The sequence below is a fragment of the Macrobrachium rosenbergii genome, chromosome 1 (genome assembly GCF_040412425.1).
Source record: "Macrobrachium rosenbergii isolate ZJJX-2024 chromosome 1, ASM4041242v1, whole genome shotgun sequence".
Classification (NCBI taxonomy): Eukaryota; Metazoa; Arthropoda; class Malacostraca; order Decapoda; family Palaemonidae; genus Macrobrachium; species Macrobrachium rosenbergii.
The window spans coordinates 39,122,710-39,143,537 of record NC_089741.1 but is presented as its reverse complement, the minus strand read 5'-3'; the positions used below and the strand labels follow the sequence as shown (position 1 = coordinate 39,143,537).

Genomic DNA, 20,828 nt, shown 5'->3' with positions numbered 1-20,828 from the left:
GACACTTGTTCTAAAGATTCCATTGAGGTTAATGTTAGGTTAGGTTTGGTTAACAATTTTTGCAGTCGCCATTTTTATACTTTGTCTATTTGTAAACAGACTTTCTTCTTCTTCTTCTTCTTATTCTTCTTCTTCTTCTTCTTCTTCTTCTCTCTCTCTCAGGTATTTGATTCTCTTCTAATTCCATTTAATATCTGTTGACCTTTCATTAATTAGCTGTAAACGAACAAGTGAACTTCATAATTACAAATATATACATAATTCTCTCTCTCTCTCTCTCTCTCTCTCTCTCTCTCTCTCTCTCTCTCTCTCTCTCTCTCTCTCTCTCTCTCAGGTATCTGATTCTCATCTAATTCCATTTAATATCTGTTGGCCTTTCATTAATTAGCTGTAAACGAACAAGTGAACTTTGTAGTCACAAATATACATAATCTCTCTCTCTCTCTCTCTCTCTCTCTCTCTCTGCTCTTCTCCTCTCGCTCTCTCAGGTATCTGATTCTCATCTAATTCCATTTAATATCTGTTGGCTTCATTACTAGCTGTAAATGAACAAGTGAACTTTTGTAGTCACAAATATGTACATAATCTCTCTCTCTCTCTCTCTCTCTCTCTCTCTCTCTCTCTCTCTCTCTCTCTCTCTCAGGTATCTGATTCTCATCTAATTCCATTTAATATCTGTTGGCCTTTCATTAATTAGCTGTAAACGAACAAGTGAACTTTGTAGTCACAAATATGTACATAATCTCTCTCTCTCTCTCTCTCTCTCTCTCTCTCTCTCTCTCTCTCTCTCTCCCCTTCTCCTTTTATCATCGATATGTGATAACCCCTCTAATGTGTGGGATGTGGTTTGCTTTGTTATGCAATCTCTCTCTCTCTCTCTCTCTCTCTCTCTCTCTCTCTCTCTCTCTCTCTCTCTCTCTCTCTCTCTCTCTCTCTCTCTCTCTGGCGGGTTCAGGTGACGACAGCGATAAAAATCGATAACACACAATACGGTAAAGATAACACGGGACTCAGTGTGTAATCTCAGTTCTCGTTCAGGTGGCTGCCGATGGAAGCGGCGATAATAATAGCTGGTTGGCTGTCGTTGCTCTCTGGATGAAACTTTGCTTGGTAAAGTTTCGTATTTTTTATTTGTTTATGTATTTGATTTTTTATTTATGTGTTCATTTATTTGTTGTGATTCTTTGTCTCTTATTGTCGTCGTTATTCGTTTTTCTGTGTGTGAGTGGTTCCATATCTTTCGCCATTACGTCATTATCATTTTTCGCAGGTTTAAGTTAGTATGTCCTCTCTCTCTCTCTCTCTCTCTCTCTCTCTCTCTCTCTCTCTCTCTCTCTCTCTGGATAAATAAGACATTGCTTGCGCATGCATATTGTCAGTTTGCATTTACCTTTATGAATTTTTTTAAAAATTGCTTGTGCATGCGCACTTATATTATTGAATTTTAATTCAACTCTCAATTTACTTTGCAAAACGTTCCCCATCTCCCTCCCCCTCTTCCCCTTCCCCTCCCCTCGTCCTCCCCTCTTTTACGGGGTGGGGGGGGGCAAAGCAACGAAAGCGTCTGGCCCCCCTGCATTCCAGCCGACAGGTGGAAAGGGGAGGTTGCCACTAACAATTGATTAGCAGTGCCTCCTCCGAAGGTGAGGAGGAAGATGAAAAAGAAGGAGGAGGAGGAGGAGGAGGAGGAGCAGGAGGAGGAGGAGAGGGGAAGGGGAGCGTCCACGGAATGAGTGATGAGACGTCTGGAGGAGAGAGAGAAGGAGTAGGTGAAGGAGGAAGAGACAAAGGGAGTGCCTCTCTGTCACGGCACCGGTGCCACTGTGTGGACGGTGCTTGCTTAACGCGGTTTGGCGCGAGTGAGAAGTCTTTCATATTTTTTTTGTTAATATATTTTATTTCCGTGAAGCGAATTCTCGTTGTGGTGGAGTTTTGGCGAAAAGTTCATTTATAATCATTGTGCTTAAGTAAACCAAATCTTAAAATACAACTTCAGTGATGGTGGAGTTTTGGTGAAAAGTTAATTTATAATCATTGTGCTTAAGTAAACCAAATCTTAAATTACAACTTCAGTGAGAAACGTTCGTGTTTTCCAGTTATCTTTTTAACTTTAGTGAGAAATGGTCATGTTTTCCAGTTATCTTTCTCTATTTTTGATGCATAATCATTGTGTTTGCCTAAACCAAATTTATTAATATAACTTTAGTGAGAGTGAGAAATGTTCTTGAATTCCAATTATCTTTCATTTTTTTTGTTTTGCAAGGATTCCACTGATAATAAGAAGTCTGTGAAAATAATTTTAGTTCGTTTCAAGCAATCTTTTTTTTTAAGTTTTGCAAATGATTGCACTGATTCTAAAAAGTTATTGAAAATAGTTTGAGTTAGTGGGATTAAACCAAAATGAGAAATATACACGGAGTTAAATAACTATTGAGGAGAATATCTGACAAGAAAATAATTGATTAAAAACTGTGTGAAAATATTTATAGTTAATCTTTAAACCAAAGTAGAAAATACACACGGTCTTAAATTATTATTTAGGAGAATTTTATACAAGCAAAACTTTGATTAAAAACTCTGTGAAAATATTTTTAGCTCATTTATAAGCCAGAGTGAAAAATACCCACGGTCATAAATTATCATTCAGGAGAATTTCTGACAAGAAAATAATTGATTAAACACTCCGTGAAAATATTTTTTAGATAATTTTTAAGCCAAAGTGAGAAATACACACAGTGTTCAATTGTTATTGAGGAGAATTCCATACAAAAAAACATTGAATCATTCATGATTTCTCTGAGTTCAGACCGGGATTCAAATAAACTATGAAGAAACACTTTCAGGAGGTGAGAGAAAGGCGAAATTAAGTTTAAAATTCGCATGTTTTTCAATGTGTTTAATGTGCCGTGTGTTTGCTGTGACTGTACATTAATGTGTGGAGTTTGAGGTCCTGTTTATTTATGTATTTTGGTGCAGGAAACTGAGATTGGTACGGGAACGCCGCCATCTGACTCAGGCTTGGGAGTGGAAATATTATTATTATTATTATTATTATTATTATTATTATTATTATTATTATTATTATTATTATTATGCAGCCGTCCTAGTTAACAGGACTTGTTTAAAAGAGGTCTTCTTCTTCTTCTTCTTCTTCTTCTTCTTCTTCTTCTTCTTCTTCTTCTTCTTCTTCTTCTTCTTCTTCTTCTTCTTATTCTTATTATTATTATTATTATTATTATTATTATTATTATTATTATTATTATTATTATTATTATTATTATTGAAAATTCAAATCGGGCTGAAAGTCACGTGGAACAAACGCGAGTTTATTGAATTTCCATATCTAAAGAAAAAAAAAAGACAGGAAAATAAATTAAATTAATGATGAAAATAAATAGATAAACAGACAAAAAATAAGTATATGACAAAGACAAATAAATGAAGAGACTCAGTGATGATTAGACAAGTGACTCAGATAACCAAGAGTTAAAATTTGAATTAAAATCCACCCTCGCGTAACTTGACAAACTTCTCAAGAGAGCAAGACTCTCGCTGGCATAAGGCCAATTAAGTACAACGATAAAAACATCAGAACAACAACAAATAACCACAACAGCAGCAGGAACAACAACCTCCTCCTCCTCCTCCTCCTCTCTCCTGGGTGAACCCGATTTATTAATTCAAGCACCTCGGAATGTTCCTGGGATGAACCAAGTCGATCCCTGTTGCGTCACTCTTGACAGAAGTGGTGACGGAAGTCTCTCTCTCTCTCTCTCTCTCTCTCTCTCTCTCTCTCTCTCTCTCTCCGTTGTTAAGATTCTCTGCCATATTTATTCTATCTCTCGCTTGATCGCAGAACCTGATAGTCATCTTAGCAGGAAATTCTGTACTTGTGCGTTGAAGCTGAGAGAGAGAGAGAGAGAGAGAGAGAGAGAGAGAGAGAGAGAGAGAGAGAGTGGAGACAAAGATTTCGCGTGATCTGACACCACTTGGGGAATGTCATCCCCACCCTGGGAATTAACCTGTACTGATTTTGAAGTTGTTGAGGTTAATCCTCCCTTTGTGATTGTTATTTAGACTTTGGTAATTATGTAATTATGCTTTGTTTGTAAATATGCCAAGGATTATATTCCAGAATGTTTGGGAATTAGGACTCGTGCATGTTTGGGAGACGTGGTCCAGCATTTTTGGGAGATGTATTCCAGCATTTTTGGGAATTATATCACTGCATGTTTAAGAAGTAATTTACATTCCGGCATTTTTGGGAATTGTATTACTGCATGTTTGGGAATTACATTCCAGCATTTTTGGGAACTGTATTCCCGCATGTTTGAGAATAATATTCCCGCATGTTTGAGAGTTATATTCGTGCATGTTTGAGAATTATATTCCTGCGTGTTTGGGAATTATATTCCTGCATGTTTGAGAATTGTATTCCTGCATGTTTGAGAATTATATTCCTCTATGTTTGAGAATTACATTCCTACATGTTTGTGAATTATATTCCAGCATTTTTGGGAATTATTTTTTATAATTTTTCACCAATTTCTATTTCATTCGCTTTATATTTCATTTCCGTTTAAAATCCCTGTATGTTTGATAACCATCTTTTTCTTGTTTACCTGTTTCATTTATTCTTAATATTTTATTTTTTTATATATATATATATATATATATATATATATATATATATATATATATATATATATATATATATATATATATATGTGTGTGTGTGTGTGTGTGTGTTATTTTTATACATTTTATATTTATTATACATTTAATACAATACAATCCTTTTTATATTTTGCGTTATTTTAATTTAATTCAAGTTTATTAATTAATATTCTGTGTGTTTTCAAATTATTTACGTTTGATTAAACGTATGCATGATTTTGTGTAACGAGTATATTAAAAGGAAGAAAATATATCTTTAAGCAAAAATAAACTGTTTTGAAGCATTGTCTTTACCTATACAACAGTTTCAATTTTTTCTTTATCTCTTGTCACAGGTGAGTGTGCTGACGACTTTTGCTAATTAAGGAAAAGGTGCTTGGTTTTGGTGAGTACAGAATACAAAGGTTTTGGTTAAAGAATGAAAGTCTTGTATTTTGTATCTTTTGTGGTTGACATGTGAGGTTTAAGTTCTTTGATTATTATTGTTATTATTATTATTATTATTATTATTATGGAAGGGAATTAGTTCTTTAATTATTATTATTATTATTATTATTATTATTATTATGAAAATGAATTAGTTTTTTAATTATTATTATTATTATGAAAAGGAATTAGTTCTTTAATTATTATTATTGTAATTATTATTATTAATATTATTATTAATATAGAAAAGGAATAAGTTCATTATTATTATTATTATTATTATTATTATTATTATTATTATTATTACGGAAAAAGGACGGAACAGATAGAAAAACATAATCGGTTGATGACAAATACCAATAAAAGATAATTAAAAGCTAAAAATGAAATTAACATAAGTGAGGAAAATATCTTCAGGCAATAGCCTTGAAATGATTATTTTTTTTTTTATTATTGTCTCGTAAATTAAGCCATAACTATTCCTGGCTCGTTTGAGCGGATGTTTGTTATTGCGTTGCAATTATCCTGTTGTTATCGAGACTAATGATTTTTAATTTTTGTTGACATTCCTGAAAATCAGTTAATTAAATCAATAGACCTCGTCACTTTTTATTTCGTCTTGTTATGCTAATTAAGTGTGTTTGCCTCCAACAGGGATTTTGTTGTTGTTTAGTTTTTTTTTATTTTTTACTTGTCAGTAGGATTAAGCAAATGTTGTGTGTGGATTTTGACGAAAATTTGACCAAAGGTTAAAGGTGTCTTGGCTGGAGACATTGGGTTAGGTTCTGGGAGAGGTAGGAATGTAAGGTTTGGGAGAGGTAGGAATGTTTGAGTTTTAGGAAAAGGGTAGCCTTCTTCTAGGTGGATATCTCATCATTGTTTTAAATTTTTTCAGGCTAATATATATATATATATATATATATATATATATATATATATATATATATATATATATACTCGTATATATAAACGAAAATACTAAATGCTATTAACTTGGAATTTGGTATTGAAATTTACTGCTGTAATTGTTTCTGCAAAGAAAGTTTAAGTGGAGTTGTATCATTACTTAACCTGTGAAATTGCGTTTGGATCCACACACACACACACACACACACACACACACATATATATATATATATATATATATATATATATATATATATATATATATATATATATATATATATATATATATATATATATATATATATATACATACATACACATATATGTATATACATACATACAAAATGGAGTGTAGATCCTTGCACACATGCAGTACATTTAATTGCGTTTGGATTTTACATAACGTATATTCCTCCATGGTCACATAATACCGAAACAACAACTTATCAATTATAATATTCTTGAAAGTTTTGTTAACTTTCCACAAAAACTTTGAGAACAGATCAGACTATCGCTTGGACAATGAGATTAAAATTTCCCACTCATGAAAACAAAACCGCATAAGTATAATCAACAGAAACATGCAAATGAGTGGGTATATTACCCCGAATTAGTTCCCGGGGTGGGGGACGGGTTGAGGGGAATTTGGGGTGGTCCTAGTGGCCCGGAATCTAGGGAAAGCCGGTGGGGCCGGGTCGGTCCAGTGCTAATGCACCGGAGCATTCGGTGTCATCCGCTCATCCAATTCGTCATAACTGGTGTCCATTCATCCACCCTACCCTTTAACCTCCCTCTTCCCCCCACCTCTCCTTATCCCCCCATTCTCCCTCCCCCTCCACAAAGTCGTCTCTTTCCATAGTCAACTGTATTTCGTTAACTGAAAATGATTCGAGGGAATTTTACGTAGGTATTCCCAAAACCTTTTGTCTCAATTTTGGCGTGATGGCCCACTCGATGTCGATGGCTTGCGCGTCAAGAAAATTTTATTTCAAGAAAATTTTTTTAAAGAAAATTTTTTTCAAGAAAATATTATTTCAAGAAAATTTTTTAAAGAAAATTTTTTTGAAGAAAATCTTTTTCAAGGAAATTTGTTTCAAGGAAATTTGTTTCAAGAAAATTTTATATCAAGAAAATTTTATATCAAGGAAATTTTATTTTCAGAAAATGTTATTCCAGGAAATTTTTATTTCAGGAAAGATGTATTTCAAGAAAATGTAATTTCAAGAAAATTGTTTTCAAGACATTTTTATTTCAAGAAAATTTTACTTCAGGAAAATTTATTTCAAGAAAATTTCATTTCAAGAAAATTTTATTTCAAGAAAATTTATTTGTTTGATGGCTAATGTGCTTTCCTTTGTGGGTTAATTTATTCTGTATCCATAAAAAAAAGGTGATTTTGAATATTTTCTTTATATTGAGGCCCCACACACGTGAAGAAAATGTTCTCAAAGACAAATTTTAAATTCCTTTTCGAAGACTATAACATGCTTTAACGATTTTTGAGGTCAATTTATTTTAGATATATAAAAAAGCCTTTAAATATTTCCCGTGTATTAACTACTTTATGAACCTTCGAAATGGCTTTAAATAATGTACTTTTGTGAACTTTATTTTTTCCAAAACTACAAAGACCGCATGATAAGCTTTCTCACTGTGATCTAAATTACCTAGGGTGTGGTTTTAATGCGCCATTGTGTGAGTTTTGTTAATGAAATGATTTGTCATTTGAATATTAGTAACCAAAGCAAGATTCAATGTCATGATGCAGCAACAAATATATATATATATATATATATATATATATATATATATATATATATATCCTGTATTCTATATAATGGTGATTCTTTAGCCTAATGTCTGTAATTAGACACGAACGGTACATGCACATGAAAAACAAGAAGTAAAGAAGGAGAGAGGGAGACAAACGAAAAGAGAGAAAGAAAGAATAAGAAAAAGTTTGTGTGTGACTTGAGCTTCATCGCTTTAATAAGCTGAATGAATGACTGGGTAGAAGTTTCTTCTCCCTCACGTCTGAGAGAGAGAGAGAGAGAGAGAGAGAGAGAGAGAGAGAGAGAGAGAGAGGTCTGCCTTACTGAACAAATGGAAAGATATACAGTATGTGGAGAGAGTATATATATATATATATATATATATATATATATAGAGAGAGAGAGAGAGAGAGAGAGAGAGAGAGAGAGAGAGAGAGAGAGAGAGAGATATCTGCCTTTCTGAGCAAATTGAGCTATATATATATATATATATATATATATATATATATATATATATATATATATATATATATATATATATATAATGAATATATATAGATAGATAGATAGATAGATAGATAGATAGAATAGATATACAGAGAGAGAGAGAGAGAGAGAGAGAGAGAAACCGGTCTGGAGAGAAAAGTTTTTGGTATTCAGTCCACATGACTTCCTACATGCCAGCGAATTCGCCTTGCGATGACTAGATAAAGCCATTCGTTGTCATGTGTATATTTGCCCTTTGATTTAGCGTATGACGTCACGGCGTTTGTAAACCGTTAGGAGCCTTTGTAATTCACATTATTCATTATGCATTATTCATTTTTTTTTTTGGGGGGGGAGCCCGGGGAATAGGAAAAATAATGTTTTTGTTCATTTGGCTTTCCGTAAGTGATGTTAAGTGTTGTGCAATGTTGGTTTCTCCAATGTATTGCTTTACGTTGACCATTGTTATTGTGACGCCAGGGTCCATATACCAGTCTTCGGTGCTTCTGTTTGTGTTATGGAGATGACTGATGTAATTTTGTATCAGATTATATTAAGAATGTAAATTTATAAAAGATTATATGTAGCATGTAATTTTATAGCAGATTATGTTTAGAATGTAAATTTATAGCAGATTATATTTGTAAAATGTAATTTTGCACCAGGTTAATTTAGAATGTAATTTTATATCTGATTATATTTAGAATGTAATTTTGTATCAGATTCCATGTAGAATGTAATTTTATTGCAGATTATATTTGGAATGTAATGTTATAGCACATGATATTTAGAATGTAATTTTATAGCGGATTACATTTAGAATGTAATTTTATAGCAAATTATATTTAGAGTAATTTTATTACATTATAAATAACTTCTTTCCATTGTAATACATTTTTTAAGTGTCATGTGAAATCCTTTTATAAAGCAAATTAATCCACATATCCTTTCAGCATCTTCTAAAGCTAATTTATTTGCATAATCCCACCGTATAATAGGGTTATAATTACTGAAATTATTACATTACTCTTACTGACTTTACAGTAACCCATTGGCGTCCTGTAATCTCTGCATTAATTACAGGACTGTATTATCTGTGCTGACGTAGAATTGACTGACTGATGACTTGCATATTCGTCCTTTTAACGACTTTCGACGTCAACTTCTTCGTGACGTATTCTTGAGAATAGGAAGAATAGAAAAAAAAGAAGAAAAAATAATCCTGTTGGCCGGGTCTTGACGCTGTTGGATAATTGGGGTTCAAGGAAATTATATAACTGTATTCCTGATTGGTTTCCTTGAAGCGAATTATCGTCGTTCGTCAGTTTATCGTTTCTCTCTCTCTCTCTCTCTCTCTCTCTCTCTCTCTCTCTCTCTCTCTCAGACTCAGATATTGATTACATTGTTAATGTAGTATGTCGAAATACTTCGGTTTTTCCTCTCTCTCTCTCTCTCTCTCTCTCTCTCTCTCTCTCTCTCTCTTAGTCTCAAAAACATTTTATTTTCCTTAATGTCATATATCTTTAATTTATTCACTTGTTATACTTGAGTTTTTATTCTTTTCTTTGTGACCTTTCATTTATTCACAAATCGGAAGCCTGGTAGACAGGTGCATGTATAATAATAATAATAATAATAATAATAATAATAATAATAATAATAATAATAATAATAATACGTCTGTGTATTGCAAAGGCTCACTAAACATCATTTCAACTCTACTTCTTTACGTATGTCATGACAGGCTCTCCTTGCTGCCAAAACCACAGTTCAGTTATTTTCCTATTTAATGTTCTGGGGGTAGAATTAATTATCCAATGTCCTTCCTGAGTACTCTGCGGAGGGGGGTAGGAGTGGTTGAGCTGAAAAATTGGAATTGGGTACGCGATCTAAGGTTTATTAGGAAATCGAAATTTTCAGATTTTTGGCTTCACTGGTCTTGTTTGTTTGTTTGAGAGAGAGAGAGAGAGAGAGAGAGAGAGAGAGAGAGAGAGAGAGAGAGAGAGAGAGAGAGAATCTTTCCATCTGGTAGGGGGAGGAGTGGTTGAGCTGGAAATCTGTAAAGGGTGGCGCTATCTGATGTTTGTTAGGAAATCAAAATTCCCAGATTTTGAAGGATAACTTCTATATTTTGGCTCTACTGCCCGTATGTTCACACACACACACACACACACACACACACACACACAGAGAGAGAGAGAGAGAGAGAGAGAGAGAGAGAGAGAGAGAGAGAGAATCTTTCCATCTCGTGGGAGTGGTCGAGGTGAAATATTGTATATTTGGAAACGCTATCCAGTGTTTATTGGGAAAATTGAAATTCCCAGATCCTGAAGGATAACTCGTAGATTTTGCCTGTACTAGTCGTATGTTCGAGAGAGAGAGAGAGAGACTCTGAGTCTTTCCACAAAAGACACACCAAAATGCTCAATGAACAATGAACATTATAATCCAAAGTTATAAGAAACATTCAAAGCAGGAAGGTGTCTGCTTTTTGTCTGGGGTGACGTGACAGGGCTGAAAGAGGTTTACCCTGGGACACAGCAGACCACCTTGAGGTACCAAACCTGTTCTGATCCTGTGCGAAGATGTTGCTGCTACTCTGTGCCGTGAAGATGGGGCCAGTCTGCGCCGAATTCTGACTATAGGTTTCAAGGCCTTTCCTATAGCTATGAAGGTTAAAATGTCTAAAGTTTATGAGTTTTTTTTTTTCTTTAGTACCTTGTTGGGTATAATTGGGAATAGATATATCTTTTTGGATGTTTGTGAGTCTCATAATAATTAAATAGGTTGATCTATCTATTTATAAACGTCTCTCTCTCTCTCTCTCTCTCTCTCTCTCTCTCTCTCTCTCTCTCTCTCTCTCTCTCTCTCTCCTTTTTATGTACACACTCACATACACACACACACACACACACACACACATATATATATATATATATATATATATATATATATATATATATATATATATATATATATATATATATATATATATATATGTATGTATGTAGTATGTATGTATGTATGTATATGATATATATATACATATATATTTTATATCCTCTCTCTCTCTCTCTCTCTCTCTCTCTCTCTCTCTCTCTCTCTCTCTCTCTCTCTCTCTCATGGGATTACATCATTTTCTTAGTATTTCGTAATACTGATCCTGTTTTTTTTCCTTATATATTCCTTCTTGTATAAGTTGGGTGTGAACACCACCTTGCAAAATGGGACAAGAAAGATGAACTTGCTTATAAAAACTTCTAAAACTCTTATATCACAGAATACTACTACTTCTTCTTCATGCTATTATAAAATCGCCCCTTGGGCAAGTTTTCAATATTCATATCTGTGACGATTAAAATTGAATATTTTCTCTTAGGTTTTGGAAATGCTACTTTACCAGTACCCTCCAACTTATCATTAACATGTTTATTAATTCAGTACATTTATTTATTCATCTAATATCATAATCTGGCGTAACGAAAATGGTGGTCGTCGACGCCGCTTGGGATGAGGAGCGGTTGAACAATCGCTGAAGAAAAATTCGCCGTATCATTTGACGCTTCTTTTGTTTTGCAGGTCCCGAAGTTTCGACCTTGTCTCTTAGTCACGAAGCTTAATATTATAATGATGGGTCTTGGTAATGACTCCAGACAGCGTAGCTTATTATATTATCCGGGCTTTGAATGCACATACGCGTGCAATTCTCGTACACTGGTAGGCTCCGTAGTGGGGGGTGGGTAGCGCCGTCAGTGTACCTCATGCGGTGCACTGCAGGCATTACTTAAGGTTCTTTGCAGCGTGCCTTCGGCCCCTAGCTGCAACCCCTTTCGGTCCTTTTACTGTACCTCCTTTCATATTCTCATTCCTCCATCTTACCCTCCTCAACCCGCTCCCAACAGTTGATTCGTAGTGCAACTGCTTTGAGGTTTTCCTCCTGTTACACCTTTCAAACCCTTTACTGTCAATTTCCGTTTCAGCGCTGAATGCCCTCGTAGGTCCCAGTGCTTGGCCTTTGGCCTAAATTCTATATTCAGTTCAATTCAAGAGAGCTCTTGAAAATGTGTGATTTGGAGATCGTGTGCTTGTGTGTATTGCAAGCTTGCTTGTGTACACTACAAGCTTTGTTAAAGACGCACTGTGCTCACACGCGCTTATGCTTGTGATCTGAAGATCGTATCATATGTGTCTATGTAATCTTGTGTTTACAAGCTAAATATCGATGTGTTGTGCTGAAACGCATTTATGTTCACAGGTGTTATTCAGTTATGATTAAACACACATGCATTAATACTGCTGATCGGGAGCACAGTATGGAAGGGAAGTCTGGATGTTGAGAGAGAGAATTCCAGAACAGAAGGTTGAAGGAATTGAGACGATTTGTTTATAATAATAATAATAATAATACAGGTTTTGTTAAACAGAATGGCAGTTTCAACAGCATTTAACCTATATAGTAAACGTTCAGTTCGTCTTATCAATTGCTTTTCTTGCGATGGAATGGTTGCAAGCAATTGACCAATGTTCGTTTCCAGTGGTATAGCGTTGTGTAGGAAATGAATATCGGTCAATTGCTCGCAACCATTTCAGCGCAAGAAAAGCAACTGATAAGACGAATTGAACGTCTACTATATAGAATAAATGCTGTTGAAACTGCCACTCTGTTTAACAAAACCTGTATTTGACGAAGGTCTTTTTCCTAATAATAATAATAATAATAATAATAATAATAATAATAATAATAATAATAATAATAATAATAATAATAATAATACATAAGATAGCAAGATATAAGAATAATAATCGCCAGTATCCAAGCAGTTGCTGAAGAAGTAGAAAAAATTAGAATTCATAATAATGGTAATGACAGTAATTATAAGGCGAATCATAGTAAAAAATATAAAAAACGATAACAGTTAATGATACAGATTGTAGAAAGAGGAATAACTAAAACGGTGAGAAACGTAGAGATACGTACAACAGTTAAAAAAAGTTAGCACAAGTGAAGAGAGGAACGTAAGTTGTTGAAAAGCATTTAGGTGATATTGACTGGTCACACACACACGCACACACACACATATATATATATATATATATATATATATATATATATATATATATATATATATATATATATATATATATATATATTGTGTGTGTAAAATTCTCACTCACATCTGGATCGAACCCAGGTCTTTCAATTGAAAGGCAAGGGCGCTGCCCACTAGGCCATGTGTGTGTGTGTGTGTGTGCTTATGTATTTAAGTCAAACACATATAAATCGAATAATGTACCTACTAAGGAATCTTTTATCTTAGCCAAGAATGACTCATTCGTCAGAACTCTGCATGTCATCATATTTCTTGGAAGCTGGAAAACAAAAGGCTTAAGTTCGAATCCTGGCTGGTGCATATGACCTTTTCATAATTAATTCCCTTTGGGTTTAAGTTATTCCCAGGTTACAGTGAATATGATATGAAGGGGTGTTTTTGGGGTAATATTTGAGTTTTTATATAAAAGTCACGAGAGAGAGAGAGAGAGAGAGAGAGAGAGAGAGAGAGAGAGAGAGAGAGAGAGAGAGAGGGGCAGGTTCTAAACGCATGCCCAGCTGAACACCACGCGTCACGTGTGTCATGCCAAGGGTACGATAATATCCAGTATTCGTCCACTCTTATTTAAGTAATTGACCATTCTAGGTAAACATAAGTCCTGAATGGAAATACAGAACCTCAAAAAATATACTCGTAAAGAATTTAGTAACGAATACAACCCCTCAAGATGTTCTCTTTCTCTGACTCAAGGCTTTAATTCGGTGTATTTGTCCTTATTGTTCTTGCAATTATGCCTGAGCGCATGCGCGGCGAGCACACCGTTCTTATGGCTAGGGGCTCTAAGGGTTATTTCCGTTCGCGCGGCGCAAATTCTGCCCTAGAGCGCCTTTCCCGGAATTATAGAGACGTTAGCCTGATGCAGGCAAGGTTACAAGTGCTCTGTGCTTGGTGGATAATGCATATTCTTATGCTTATTCTTACTTATTCTTGCTTGTTCTTTATTGTATCGTGATGTAGAATTACGTGTTTAATGATCTGTATTCTGTTATTTTAACGTGAATTCTTGTAGCCTATGTTATTACTTGATGCATATTCTTACTTAACTCTTATTCTTAATTATTAATTCTTAATTATTCTTGCTTGTTAATGATCTGCATAGTGTTATTTTAGCGTGGCTCTTTGTAGCTTATATTATACGCTCATTCTTAGGTCTAATTAATATGAAACGTATTTTCAAGTTTTAATAATTAGAACGCTGCTAAGTAAGAGGAAAAGCTTAGCTAAGAATGACATATATTGCGTAAGTCTCTCTCTCTCTCTCTCTCTCTCTCTCTCTCTCTCTCTCTCTCTCTCTCTCTCTCTGAAAATGAATGTTGAGAATAACACACATATTACCTTGTCAAATATTGGTTTAATAATTCGGCTTGTATTTGCAATTTCTTCTAGGCTTTGCATTATCAAGTTTTTATTAAACATTCTCTCTCTCTCTCTCTCTCTCTCTCTCTCTCTCTCTCTCTCTCTCTCTCTCTCTCTCTCTCTCTCTCTTTAATTCATTTGGCATTTGCAATATCTTCTAGAATTTGCATTATAAAGTTATTGTTAAGCCTTTTCTTGAAAATCTCTCTCTCTCTCTCTCTCTCTCTCTCTCTCTCTCTCTCTCTCTCTCTCTCTCTCTCTCTCTCTCTCTCCATTTTATTAACGCAGTCATCGATACTCTTTCTGTTCAGTCAGCTGAGTTTCGTATATCAACGTTATCTTTATAACTGGAAAATACCAGATGACAAATAAACACACACACACACACACACGCGTGCTTATTGAACCGCAAGTATCGACTGAAGGAAAATTTTAAAGTATTTGACTACTGTACTTCCAGGTTAATCTCGATCTTTTTTAATATTTTAATCTTTTATTATTTTAATATTCTTCTCGTGAGATTTCTTTTAATAAGTTACTGCCTGGGCTTGAAGGATTAAATTCACTAAAATATAAATCCCATAACTTTATTTTAGCGACATTTTAATTGAGAGATCAGTTGGGCGGGCTACCTAGTATCCGTATCTAGCCCAGAGCCGACGAAAAGAGTAAAAAGAACTGAAAACGAATAAAAACAAGTAAAAAATGCGCCGAAGTTTCTTCAGCACAATCGAGTTTTCTGTGCATCGTATAATCAAGGCCACCGAAAATAGAAATATCTTTATGAGCCACGTCCCATGAAACTTAAACCACGGCCCGGTTGTGGCCTGGCCTGTATCGTTGCCAGATGCACGATTATGGCTAAATTTAACGTTAAATGAAATAAAAACTACCGAGGCTAGAGGGCTACAATTTGGAATGTTTGATGGCTGGAAGGTGGATGATCAACGTACCAATTTGCAGCCCTCTAGCCTTCGTAGTTTTTAAGATCTGAGGGCGGACAGAAAAAAGTGCGGACGGACAGACAAAGCCGGCACAATAGTTTTCTTTTCAGAAAACTAAAAAGGTTGAATTTTAACCTGAAAAAGGAAATTACAGACTTGATTTGTACCACAAGCATCACAGGATATGATGAACCAATAAGCATTCGATTAAAACAAACGTTTGAGAACGCTCGAGGCGTCTGCTTGAAAACGTCTGCAGGGAAGGACCCGGCAGGAGAATAATTCAAAGGAATTCATCATCAGGGAGAAAGATAAATGGTCAAAAGAGGATTAGACGCAGGAGGGGAAAGAATGACGAATGTGGGGGGAGAAGGATAAAGGATTAGGGAACACGGAAGGACCCCGCTGGGTTAGGAATATCCTCTCCTTGATTTTGAGGTTCTGGGAGGGGTGTCTTTTGAGGTTTGTGTGTGTTTGTGTGTATGTGTCTGTTTGTGTGTTATGTGTGTGCGCGCCTGTGTATGTGTACGCGTGTGTGTGTATGTGTGTGTGCATTGTGTCTGTTTGTGTATATGTGTGTCTGCATGCTGTGTGTATGTGTGCATGTGTACGCGTGTTTGTTTGTTTGTGTGCATGTATGTGTATGTTGTATACAGGCCTATGTGTGTGTCTGTGTGTGCATGTTGTGCGTATGTGGGCCTGTGTATGCGTGTATGTTTGTGTGTGCATTTATGTGTCTGGTTGTATGTATATGTGCGTGTGTGTGTGTGCTTGCTGTGTGTATGTGTGCATGCGTATGCGTGTGTGTGTGTGTGTGCACGTGTGTATTGAAAACAGAAACAATTCTCCTTACCTCCCCAAAGACCAAATTCTGTCATATCTTTGATGTGGACTTGAGCAACCTGAATTGCATTCCAGCAATTGTTCCGAGCGACGTCCCAAACCTTTTTGTTTGCGAATCAGTGGAAGCGAAGAACAAAAGAATTGCATTCCAAAAAAAAAATAAAAGACAAGACTGCAATTCAGTTATTTCACATCACTTCTTTTGAATTCCTCCTATCTACAACCGTCTCCCTGAGGATGTTGTGTGACTAGAACCTCGAAAGTTCGAGCAAATACTTTTCTTTGTACTTTAGAAATTTGCTTGGATTTATATCTCTTTATTTATTTATTTGGTAATTTATTTTTTTCTTGTTTGATAACTGATCTCTTCTTCCTGTTACTTTCTTTTACTTCTTTCAAATTGAAGCCATATTCTTTGGAAGGTTCAATTTCAAGTCTGTGGCCAGTTCGGTTGGCTAGTTTCATATGAATACAGCTCATCTTCTGAATAATAATAATAATAATAATAATAATAATAATAATAATAATAATAATAATAATAATAATAATAATAAATACTCATAGTAGCTATGTCTTAAAATGGAGAAGCAAGTCCACAGTTATGTATATGTACATATATTTAAAGATAAATCTTTATAGATAGCTTTCTATATTGATTTATCTTTAAATATTATGTACATATACATAACTGTGGATTTGCTTCTCCAGTAATAATAATAATAATAATAATAATAATAATAATAATAATAATAATAATAATAATAATAATAATAATAATAATAATCTATTCTTCGCCTGTTTTGACACCGGATCTGACGCCAATTCTCGAAACGAATGATAATCTGCCGTTCTACCCAGTTCCTCGCACGTGGTGGGGAAATTTCCCTAAATGGCGCTCGTTAGGGAAATTCCCTGAAATTCCCTGAAATCAGCGAAATCTCTGCTTTTGTCACCATTAGAATAATGATGCCCTCCTCATCCAGTGCGGCGGCGGCACGTGTGCATGGCGACCCCATTACCACAATTGTGGAAGTGTTTTCGTGTTTTATTAAACTGGGATAAGTGGAAAATTCGGGGGAGAGTTGTTTACGTTTGTTGTGAAGTGCCAGGGTTGATTGACTCAGAAGCAAAAGCTGTTGTTGTTATTATTATTATTATTATTATTATTATTATTATTATTATTATTATTATTGTGTACAAACTGCAGAGACCATTGATCAGGCAAGCAAGGGCATAGAGTGTGAGTTGACTCAGAAGTTATTGTTGTTATTATTATTATTATTATTATTATTATTATTATTATTATATTATTATTATTATTCTGTGCAATCTCATCATCAACTCAAACCCCCATTAAGTCAGGCAAGCAAGAAATTGAAAACCATCATGTAACAACAAAAAACGAAAGAAAATAAAATTAAAACAAAAGTAATGATTATAAGTATCAGAAGAAAAACGATATGAAGTTAATTTAACTTGAAAACACATAAGTGACGATTACGTAAGCAATATAAGTATGATATACCAAAAGGAAGTCTGCCTTCAGACGAGCGATCAATATGCACCCTAATCATTTGAAAGACCTTGTAAAAGGTCACGCGGGTGATTGATAAGGTCACGAATGATTGATACGATCCCGTGGGCGACTGATATAATAAATCGCTCGGGACGGGCGATTTTTAGGCGTGTCTGCATCCCCCCATAGAAGCTATAAAGACCCAATTGGAAGTCGTTTAAGATGCTGAGGAAATTGTCGTCTCTATTCGTCCTGGGTGTTAGATAATTCGAGATATTTAGACTTCAGTGTGGTACACATCTGTGTGTGTGTGAGAGAGAGGGAGAGAGAGAGGGGGGGGAAGGTGGGGGGGGGGATGTTTGCAGCTGGTTCGAATTGGGGAAAGGCTCATGACAGCTAGAGTAGTTTATTCACGTCATGAAATTGAAGGTTACAGAAAGGGGGTCTCAATCGAATGGGCGCCACCTCTCTCTCTCTCTCTCTCTCTCTCTCTCTCTCTCTCTCTCTCTCTCTCTCTCTCTCTCTCTCTCATGCGCATTTCAAGCCAATGCAGAGTTTTACAGATGTCCCCCACTTGTTGCTACCAAAGTACTCTCTCTCTCTCTCTCTCTCTCTCTCTCTCTCTCTCTCTCTCTCTCTCTCTCTCTCTCTCTCTCTCTGTGTCACGCAGCCTTTACGGAAATGCAAGCGGTTCCCACTTGTTGCTACTCTCTCTCTCTCTCTCTCTCTCTCTCTCTCTCTCTCCCCAATCGGCGCGTAAAGCGTTCTATTTCACCAGTTACAGGCGTATACTAGTAAGCTCCGGTTACGCAATGGATCCTCAGTAAACTGGTTTGGAGGTCTGTGGGATACGTAATGTATCCTTGCATCTCTTGGATACGTATGAGTACGATATTGTATCCCGATGTCATGGGATAGTATATTATTTTTTATGCATCCTGTGTATCCTGGTAGTTTATGTAAACTTCGTAATGTATCATTGAAACGTGGAAGAATGCATGTCTAATGTATCTTTACATCTCCTTTCAGAATAAGTGTATAATGTATAATGTATCCTTACATACACTGGTAGAATGTATCACACGTGACGTAATGTATCCCCACGTATCCTTGCAGATTGTATGCATACTAAGTAATGTATCCCCACGCATCCTTGCAGAATGTATGCATACTAAGTAATGTATCCCCACGTATCCTTGCAGATTGTATACAAACTAAGCAATGTATCCCCATGTAGCCTTGCAGATTGTTTGCAAACTAAGTAATGTATCCCTACGTATCCTTGCAGATTCTATGCAAAGTAAGTAATGTATCCCCACGTATCCTTGCAGATTGCATACAAACTAAGTAATGTATCCTTGCAGATTGTATACAAACTAAGCAATGTATCCCCACATATCCTTGCAGATTGTATACAAACTAAGTAATGTATCCCACGTATCCTTGCAGATTGTACGCAAACTAACTAATGTATCAGCACGTATCCTTGTAGATCATATGCAAACTAAGTGATGCATCCCCACATATCCTTGCAGATTGTTTGCAAACTGGGTAATGTATCCCCACGTATCCTTGCAGATTGTATGCAAACTAAGTAATGTATCTTTACCTCTACTGTGACCTAAGCAATATATCCCACACCTAGCTTTGGGATTCGTAACCAGCATGTCATAGGTCATTTCAGAAGAGGTCACTGACTAATATAGGTAATAATTATGCCCAGATGACCTAAGGTGGTTGGCTTAAGGCCTCAGGAGGTAATGCAACTCTTAAGTAATTATTCAGGTTAACCAGATTTTGACTTAGAAATTGTTCTGAAGAATGTGTTCTCTCTCTCTCTCTCTCTCTCTCTCTCTCTCTCTCTCTCTCTCTCTCTCTCTCTCTCTCTCTCTCTCTCATATTTAATGTCTAATATATACATTTTATTAATGTTGATTCTCTCTCTCTCTCTCTCTCTCTCTCTCTCTCTCTCTCTCTCTCTCTCACACACACACACACACACACACACACACACACACACACACACACATACATACATACATACATACATAATTAATGCCTATTGTATGTGCATTTATTTCTCTCTCTCTCTCTCTCTCTCTCTCTCTCTCTCTCTCTCTCTCTCTCTCTCTCTCTCTCTCTCTCAGGAAATGCCTGGAAAAATATGGATACTTTTATTTCCTACTTTTCCATTATATTTTCCACAGTAGGGCTGAGTTCCCCTTTCTTTCGAATCAATATGTTTTGTATCCTATCGTGACGCGAAAGGGGAGCGAAGGATTGGTAGGATTCCTGTTGTTCATGATTGGTAGGATATTGAAACAACGCCAACTGCATTCGACACTTTCCGGTTTTGCTAAGGAAAACAACACATTTTATTTTTTGAAGGTCGTAAAAGGAAATATATATATATATATATATATATATATATATATATATATATATATATATATATATATATATATATATATATATATATATATTTTATATATATATATATATGTATATATTTATATATATATGTATATATTTATATATATATATATTTATATATATATATATATATATATATATATATATATATATATATATATATATATATATATATATAAAGCATTAACTTTTACTCATGGCTTAAAAGCACAAAGTCACATTCCTTAAGAATATCTTTTTTTTTTCATCGTCTTAAAACGTCTCAGAATATTGAATAACTTCATCAATAACAAAAATTATGAATAAAACGTAAAAGCGTAAATTACATTCGAATTAATACGAATGATTGTTTTTTTTC

The 20,828-nt window shown here is 35.0% G+C and overlaps 1 protein-coding gene across 11 annotated transcripts in view; it reads left to right on the top strand.

The window, feature by feature from the left end:
• Nucleotides 1-20,828, top strand: part of Rgl (Ral guanine nucleotide dissociation stimulator-like) — a 207,772-nt gene that overhangs the window by 135,768 nt on the left and 51,176 nt on the right. Inside the window, exons 1-2 of one of the 11 annotated variants that reach the window (XM_067130965.1) lie at nt 1,642-1,765; nt 2,703-2,846. The exons of 4 other annotated variants lie outside the window; for them this stretch is intronic. In XM_067130965.1, coding sequence (XP_066987066.1) covers nt 2,826-2,846 — 21 coding nt within the window. In that variant the 5' untranslated portion in view covers nt 1,642-1,765; nt 2,703-2,825. Of the gene's footprint in view, nt 1-1,641; nt 1,860-2,263; nt 2,847-20,828 lie in introns of those variants that run through there. 6 more of the 11 variants (XM_067130733.1, XM_067130611.1, XM_067131157.1 and 3 more) reach the window with 6 other exon arrangements.